At 41.2% G+C, this 8,894-nt stretch overlaps 1 protein-coding gene across 1 annotated transcript; it reads right to left on the bottom strand.

The window, feature by feature from the left end:
- Positions 1 to 164: 164 nt before the first annotated feature.
- On the bottom strand, positions 165 to 7,893 carry LOC144645445 (solute carrier organic anion transporter family member 4A1-like). The gene is made up of 6 exons (XM_078505026.1): positions 7,685 to 7,893; positions 5,664 to 5,845; positions 5,315 to 5,578; positions 4,378 to 4,619; positions 1,625 to 1,889; positions 165 to 427 (listed from the first exon to the last, which is right to left on the bottom strand). Exons 1-6 carry the CDS (start codon positions 7,873 to 7,875, stop codon positions 270 to 272), a joined length of 1,302 nt encoding a protein of 433 aa, XP_078361152.1. The 5' UTR covers positions 7,876 to 7,893; the 3' UTR covers positions 165 to 269.
- Between the last annotated feature and the right edge of the window lie 1,001 nt (positions 7,894 to 8,894).

Below are 8,894 nucleotides of genomic sequence, written 5' to 3'. Positions count from 1 at the left end.
AAGGAAGGGCAGGAGGGAGGGAGGGAAGGAAGGAAGGAGGAAGGTAGAGAGGGAGGGAGGAAGGTAGGAAGGAAGGAAGAAAGGAAGAAAGAAAGGAAGGGCAGGAGGGAGGGAGGAGGAAGGTAGAGAGGGAGGAAGGAAGGAAGGAATTGAAGGGAAAGAGGGAGGGAGGGAGGGAGGGAGGGAGGGGGAAGGAGGAAGAGAGGGAGGATGGTCAATGGATGGCTGGCCTGGCAGACGAACGTTCGGACGTATAGATGGATCACCTCTCACCTGTTTACATATGGTGCATTCACGCCAGCAATGCTTGGCGTGTCACATTTGATGTACAGAAAACACGTACTGATAAGACTCAATACTCCAATGATAAAACACATCCGCGCGGAACCAGTTAGGTTTAATTTCAGGCGTTTGTTAATATATGCCCCTGTAAAAAAATATGTACATCCAGCTTAAATACGTTTATCTCCTGGCTTCCAAAACAGTAGGTATTTTTGACTGCTTTCAGCTTCTGGAGGAAAAACCTGATAAGAATTATTGAAACATGCATGTTTTTTTCAACATCATACGTAGGGCCCTTGCTTCTTTTCGAAATGCCGAGGTCAAAATGATGGTAAAAACGTAACCGCCAATTTAATAAGAAGACTAGGGGTGGATGTGTTAGTATCACAGTAAGTGATTTAGGCGATTTTTTTCTTCATGTGCGTACGCACTATCGTTTAAAAGAGCGGCTAAACGCCTAGATCGTTATACACTATAACAAGCTCAAAATGAGTCCAGATTGTAGCTTGGTTGTGAAAAAATAGGAAAAAGCCAAGAAGGTCAAATAACAGATGGTTTTTAGTCACGTTCATGATTTAGTTTTGAGTTGACAAAAATCGAGATGTTTCACTGTATGTGCGTGCTACCATTGTTCAGTTCAAGTTTATCATACAGTTGAAGCTCTCTTACGGACACTCTCGTAAGCGGACTGCTCTACTTACGGCAACCTTGTTTGGAACCCCGTTTTAACTCCCATACAAACTCTGTATTTTTACATTCTCGTAAGCGGACATTCCCGTAAGCGGCCGCGGACACTTGCAGAGACTACGATTTAGACTTTTTCTCTGTTTTTAAGCTCCCGTAAGTGGACACCCCAAAAAATCCTACTTACAACCTCTGTATCTTGTTTTTATCAACCAACTTCACATCGCTGTTCGTGACAATGATTTTCCAGTAATTAGAGGACCACATTTCAGTGCTTGTTTTGTCGTCATCCACGTCCGTCCGGTTATTGTTAGCTGGGCAAGCTCCCATAAGCGGCCATCTATCCCCTACACCTCTAGTGGCCGCTTACGAGAACCATTCTCCTAAGCGGCCAGCTGCACTTACGGACACTTTCTTCGCATCCCGAGGGTGTCCGCTTACGAGAGCTTCGACTGTATTTTCATAATAGGGCGTGCTAAAACCAATCAGATTCGAGAATTTTGTCAAGATTAAACTAGCTTAAACTAGATAAAGCACACGCGCGACGTAGCCCGGGTGCTTTATTGAGTGTCAGTGAACTCGAGATGACCAATCGTAGAGCGCGCTATTTCCTGAACACTTAATATAATTTCAACTTGTGTACATGTTTTGCGCTTACCTAACAAGTTTCCAAAGAATGCACAAGGTAATGCTATCACTCCATACACCAGAGCTGCTTTCCCAGACGGCAGAGAAAACTGCGTGTGAATGATCTTTGGCATGAAAGCTACTGAAGATGAAATATAAAAATGCTCCAGGCAGACACCCAAGGTAATGAAGACGAATGGAAGGCGCGAAAACACCATTTTTGTTGCTTTGGGAAGATCTTTTAGTTTGGAGTAACCAGCTTCTTCATTTTCCTCTTCTGCTTCTTTTTCTTTGGTCTACCAAAGGACACCGGACAGTTGTTATTTAAACATTTAACCCTATTCTGACCGGACTTTTTTGGACCTTCTCGTACCGGGGGGGGGGGGGGGAGGCGGAAGCCCCCCTATGTAACTTCCAGAATATTTAAGCAATCACCATGAAACTTATAGGATGTATTGTACGTCCGAAACTCTTTCTTTTGGTATAGTCACTTGGGATGGTGACGTCACATCACGTGACAATTACATCACGATGACAAAACAGCCGCCAACTTGGATCCGCCATGTTGGATTTCAAAATTTTTCCAAAATGCCAGAAAACCACCCAAAATCACTGCAAAGTACTCAAAATGAATAAAAATGTGCTTTAAACCCGTAAAAATGTAAAAATAATTCCAAATGGTCGAGACAGCAGCAAAAATGTAGAAATTTTCAAAAGTAATACGACTTTTTTAATTTTCACAAACATGTTTCGACGATACATCCGTCATCGTCAGTGTGACGGTTATGAAAGTTTACAGTGATTTGAAACGTGCCTGTTACAAATCATACGTTACATTGCGTTGAAAAGCAATACGCTAGATAAATTTTGAAGTTAACGGAATTAAAAAGAAGCGCGCGCGCGTGCAGCTATAGGGAAAGCGTCAAATTGATGTGTTTGACCTGTTGATTAAGGTCCGGCTTTTCAAGTGGGAAAAGCCGGACCTTAATCAACAGGTCAAACACATCAATTTGACGCTTTCCCTATAAAGTTTGGCAGTGTTTGGTTAAATCTTAAAAAATGTTATAAAAGTTAAAAGTCAGCACGGGCCTCAAAAGCCCCCCCCCCCCGGTCTGAATAGGGTTAAGTTAATGCCCAGCAAGGTAACAACATGGTGGGAGGCTTAGTGACCCAATGGTTAGCGCGCTCGACCTCCGGCTATATGGGCCACTTGGCTCAGAAACAGACTTTATCTTTACCTTAAGGTAACAATATGGGGTGCTTGCCATTTGTCGAAAAAAAAAACTGTACACCAACCGAGTTAGGGATGGCGCTTACCATTTGTGGTTCGATTTCCTATCAATGATTGTTTTCCGTCGATGGGAGACTGGAACTAGGAAACCGTGCAAATAGTAATTGAAATTGCAGTCGGTTCGTCCCAACCGGGGGGGGGGGGGGGGGTAGAACGTCGCCACTTTTCTTTGGAGACATAGCAGTGCCTGGAAACGGTGCGAGTCTATATCAATCAGGCCGTTGCTAAGAAAGACGTCACCCAAATGTTTGTTTTCTCAGAAATGACTGCATTTGCGTTTGCGTTTGATGTTTCACGCCACTGATTTCTCTTCTGATGTTTCACGTCACAGAGAATGTTTTGGCAGCGTGGAATATTAAGCGAAAGATTGGTCACGATTGACATTTAACAACCAAAAATGGTAAATCATTTCAGAATCATTGAAGTTATTTTTAATTGGTGTAATTCGCAAGCTCTACTTTTGCCAGACTGGACATTGTTTTCACTGTTTGTTGTTGTGATGTCCGGCAAACTTCAAAAGAACAAACAAAATGCAAATAGCTATTGTGTTTTGTGCACGGTCAAGACCAAGACATGCGAACTAGACAATGACTTTGTCAAGCTATTCACTGTGCCCTTAGTAACCATTCGATAGCTACTGCGCACATTCGGTTGCCCGGCACCGCTAATCAAAAATTGCATACAGAGGCACAACCTTATGGAAGATTCTTTAACGAAGACACAAGGCACTTTTCGTTTCTAACACGAGCAATGTTATCGAATGTTAAGAAGTGTCTTACTCTTACATTTGTACATTTTAGTTTATGTTATTCGTAACAACCCCACAAGCTTTGAGTATAATCGTACATAAACTGTTTTAACAAGAAAATTCTGTGCACAGGCCCGCTTAAGTTTTTGTTTTCTTACAGACGTCTTGCACATTTTCACTTCCAACTGTTACAAACTTCGAGGCGATGAAACCCGAAAATAGCGAATGATTGCATTGCTTTTATTTGGCCGCTGTAAATCCTTTCCTTATAATTTGGTTTCGAAGAAAAATTTTAAAAATTAAAATTTGGTCACGTTTTCGTTCTCCTGTGACACATATTTTTGGAAAATTCACAAAAGAAAACTCCATAGAAGCATAGTTAATAGAGGGAAATGGTTATGAATCCCGACAAAGTTCTTTGTTATATGTTTTTGTTCGCTATTTTGGGGGTTGAGAGTGCACAAAACTTGACAAAATACAATAGGTGGCTACGTGTGTTCATGCACTCACTCATCCTCTTCACTCCTATTGGTGGAGTATAAGGGTACACGTGTGTTCATGCAACCAACCAATAAAAACTTTGCGATTACGTAATTCATGCATAGTGTATGAGTGCAAAACAAAAGATGTGCACTCTCATGGACCTTCCAACCTAAATCAGGACCTCTTTGTTTGCTCTTTTGATGTTTGCCGGGCTTCTTAGCCATTTCTCTTTATTACGTTAACTACGATGGAAGTAACCTACCACATCGGTTTCAGATTTTGCTTCACAAAGTTCTGTTTCTCGTAGTTTTTTGGTCAGCGGAAACTCCTTTGGGAATCCTAACAGCCAAATGCTCCAGAACATGCAGATCGCCCCAAATATGGCAAACCCTAGCCACCAGTTCCCCACCCACTGTTTATCGTGCACTGTTAACGAGGTCTGGACACCAAGTTCCACGAACATTGCAAGAAACTTTGAGAGAAATGCGAATCCAACAGCGGCACCTGAAACAATGGAAAAGAAACATTTGATCATGACTTGCATAATGCTGAAGGTTTTTCAATGGCAAAAAATTTAAGAATGCCTAAAAAAGCCAAAACGACGATTTTAAACTCTTCCCCGTTCAGTGCTGCAGTTCAGATGTATGTTGGAAAAAGCAAAAACGAATGAAACTGATTGGTTCATAAACAATGGAATTGATTGAGCTGATCATATTATAGCTTGTACATGCCAAACCGTGTAACTACATATGTATCCCTTTAAAGGCCAGGCCGCATGTAACATGCACCATGTGTCTACCCTGAAGGTGGTGCGCGCAACATTGCGCACAACCATTCTGAACTGAAATGATGAACTAGAATCAGGGATACATACGTGTCGTAATTTTTTGCATAGATTGCCACACCATGGAGCAAAGTTAATGCAGGGGACACCTAATAAATTTCTTCTTCGATTTGCGCGCTTGGTGTATAGCGTACGAAGAACAAGAATTGCATACGCACTTTTAGGATGCACAAAACTCTTGCGTTCGAGTTACGTGAACCATGACATTACGCATCTTCTTTAAGACAATGGTTTTCTCATTCAGTTACAGTAAAATTAGAAATGAATATACATGTATTTATATTTTTAATGCACGGATGCTTCATTAGAAAACAGATGGCGCATTTAAAGTGAAGAAGTGACCATAACAACTTACCAATAATTCCACAGGCTATAAATACACCCACGTACATAGGCGACGCCCTGGCGCTGACGTTTTCATCCATATATGGAATTCCTAAGGCGATCATCGGAGTGCAACCAGAGCCCGCTACAACCATTCCCAGAATGAACAGCGCGTAATAAAGAGTACCGCCACCGGCGGCTTCTTCTTCGCATTCACTATTCCCGCCAAAATCAGTGCGGTTTGCCTCGCAAAGTCCTGAGTCACTTACGCTCAGGGTAGAATTTGTGATGACACCTAATGTGTGAACAACACGACGTTAACACACCGTTAGTATTTTTGATTTTATTTTTGTGGCTAACTCGCCTGCACATGCACGTACCTGCTTTGTAAGGAGGCGAGACAAAATGAGGCAGTATGAAAGTAAAGAAACCGACTCCCATAGTAAACACACCCCAGGCACAGAACACTGGTTTTTTTCGTGAGCCACCGATGTAGCTGATCAGCGGAGTTAAGATCATGGCTGCGATGTCGTAACTGCTAGTTACCATTCCCATCATGTAACTGCAAACAAGTAAAATTTTGAGAGCTAGTTGTCTGAGTTATTGCTAACAAGTTTTGTTGATATTTAAAATCAAATTCAGTATACGTAAGCGTCCACCATACTCCATAAGTGCAAGTTGATAGCGTAAACTGGTCGCTTCGCCAGATAATGTTTTTTTTTTCGCGCGAGATTTTTTCACGGTTTTTGCATGCTATTAAAAAATTGATTCATGCTCTTAGTTGTGCACTGTATGGTTCATTAGAAAGATTTGAAGAGCACTCAAGAAGCTAGAGTTGCTCTCGGCTATCGTCTTGAGCAACTCGAGTGCTCTCTAATCTTTCTGCGTTCACCATAACTTGATAGTGCTCGCTAAAGCATTGTGTATTTAACTACCTGGAAGTAGCCCCCACCCGAGGAGGGAGGGAGGGGGGGGGGGCTCCTAAAAAATGTTTTATACGGGAAGGCTCCGCCCCGAGCTCTTTCCCCTTACCCTTTTATATACCATTTTGACAGAAATTGTTCCCCTTTCGTATACCTTTTACTTATAAAAGGTACCCCTTTCATATACCTAAAGACATAGTATAGTATAGACTTAGAACAGGATGTTTTCTTGTCATTTTCATGTAGCGTCTCATAAATTAATATAATACAGCCATAAATTGCGTCTGTTCGAAATGAATTTCGTACCCTTACATATACCTAAGCTTGTGAAATCCCTACCCTTATATATACCTGAAACCTGAAAAAGGTACCCCTTTCAGGCGGAGCCTCCACGTATAGCTAGGCCATTATAGGGAGTACCCCCGGGACACTAGCTTATCTTTAAAAAACTAATTCACTTAAAATTTTATTTATAAAAAATCCCCCCCCTTGGTATACAAAGGGTTAATAACTGAGAAAAAAGGACCTCTGAAGGTTAGACTACGCTCTCGACTAGGCCGAGCCATTTTTGATCGAGAATAAACAAATTTTGTGTGCTGTCAGTTGTTATTCATAATGAGTATTTTCGTGACCCGTGATCGGTCCTTTTCCTCACGTGAAATTGAAATGCCTATTTTTCCCTCTTGAATCGCGATTTCCATAGTAGCCGTGAACTGTGATTTTTTAAACGTTCTCTTTTCAATACCATTATTTTTTCTTGAATTCCACCCCTTAACTGATCTTAACTGCCCTGTATATTAAAAGGCAAAAGAGCGAGGTCGCGAACAAAAGCTTAGGGATGTGCTCTAACATGTACACTGCTGAGAACTCTGTTTTTTGTTATAAATACTACTTCGTGATGGCTTTGGTTAAGAAAACACAAAGATCAGACAGGTCAAATTGTCAACACAATAGGGTCTGATAACATAATACATTTTTCCTCTTCAGTATCGCCAGGTCAAAATTTTTCCCTCAAGAAATCCATCAAAGTGTCACCTTCCAAAGTGATTTTTTTCGTAGCCATCTTTGGAAATACTCATCCGTCGCATATGCTAGTTTTGTTTGCCTTTCTTTTCGTTTATTTAACCGAGCTTCCAGCAAATAATTATACATTAAATAGTCTTATCATCTCCGAACAACATTTAAAGTCCCCCAGCATACCAATACGCAAGGCAGCCTAGGCAGGTTCAGTTGTAAATGTTGCGGATATGATTTTCATGAGTTGTGCGGGGCATTGCATATGCATACAAATTATTCCTAATTCTACATCAAATTAAACTTATAATTTTTTTGTCTTCTACATCTAAGTCAGCGCTAAAGAAAAACACTAAAACAAGCGTTAGTTTCACTGCCTTGTTGCGTGCCACGACGTTGGCCTGTTTTGAAAGTTTGTATGATCATTGAAAACATGAATTTAATAATAGTACCGTCACACTGACCTTGAGAAACCAAAGCGCTTCTCTATCGTGCTGATAGAGCCTGGATAGACGCCATTGACGACGATGCTCTGCGTGAAAAAATACTGACTCAAGAAGAACAGGAACCATTTTGGAGTGTTGAGGAACTGCAGCCATGTCGGACGAAACCTCAGCCAGCCGTACGACAACTGTTTGTCTTCAGTCACAGCCATGTTGGATGGATTGTGTAATCAGAGGGGTACCTTTGCGATTAGAGGTTCTTACGACTTCCGTTAAGCGAGAATTTTATCTTGTTTACCAGTTCAGGGACGAAGAGAGTTTGCTTCAGCCGTTAACAAGAAAGCTAAGGGGAGGGAAGCACAAATGAAAGATAAAACCCGTATCAAATTTATCACCTGGTTATAGTCACGAACGACGGTTACGGGAGTCACGACAAAGATCTGTGGCCCTTTCAAATTCACACATATGACACAGGCCCCCAAATTATGCCCCGTTCGTAGTTTTTACCAAAAACGTTACGACTTGCACATAATTTTTTTCGCCTAGACTACAAGTTTCAGGGATCTGCCTCCCGGGGGAGGGAGAGGGAAGTGGTGCTCTGCTAATTTTGGATAGGTACGTGCTGCAAACATTTTTAAACCCTGGCCATATTGCTATTGATACCCTTTTATGGTCCAAACCCCCAAAATGACACCCCATTTTGAAGGGCAAAAGATGACTAAGAATTGTACAAATAGGTCGTTGAGCTTCGTTAAGGCTCTTGCTGCTGTGAGTATTTTTTACGGTTTTGAGGATTGTGTGTAGGTACATGTAACAATATAAGTCAAAACGGCATTATCAAGGTTATCAATTCTTTATTGTCAGTGTCAATCTTCAGAACCTTGCAGAAATGGTTATTTTTAGTATTACAAACCGGTGGCCCGCGGATTCGTGATCGAATTCGAATAAGAGATTAATGTTGTCGTTTGTGATAAATTTTAAAGGAGCAGGAAGTAGGGCTTTTCACAAGTTGCTCGAGATTTCCCAAAAAGTTGCCCGTAATTTCTCAAAAAGTTGCTCAAAAGTTGCTCCCAAAATCCAAAAAAGTTGCTTCTGATAATAAAAGTTGCTCCAAAAAATCCAAAACGCCGCTTCTAATCAAGACAATTTCTCTAAATATATGCTTATTTCCCTTTCGGGTTAGATTTCTAAGCAGTTTTATGCAATTTTACAGCAAAAAAAGTATCCAAAT

This window comes from Oculina patagonica, chromosome 3 (genome assembly GCF_052425735.1).
Source record: "Oculina patagonica isolate OP01 chromosome 3, crgOcupat, whole genome shotgun sequence".
Classification (NCBI taxonomy): Eukaryota; Metazoa; Cnidaria; class Anthozoa; order Scleractinia; family Oculinidae; genus Oculina; species Oculina patagonica.
This window is presented reverse-complemented; position numbering and strand designations above follow the sequence as displayed.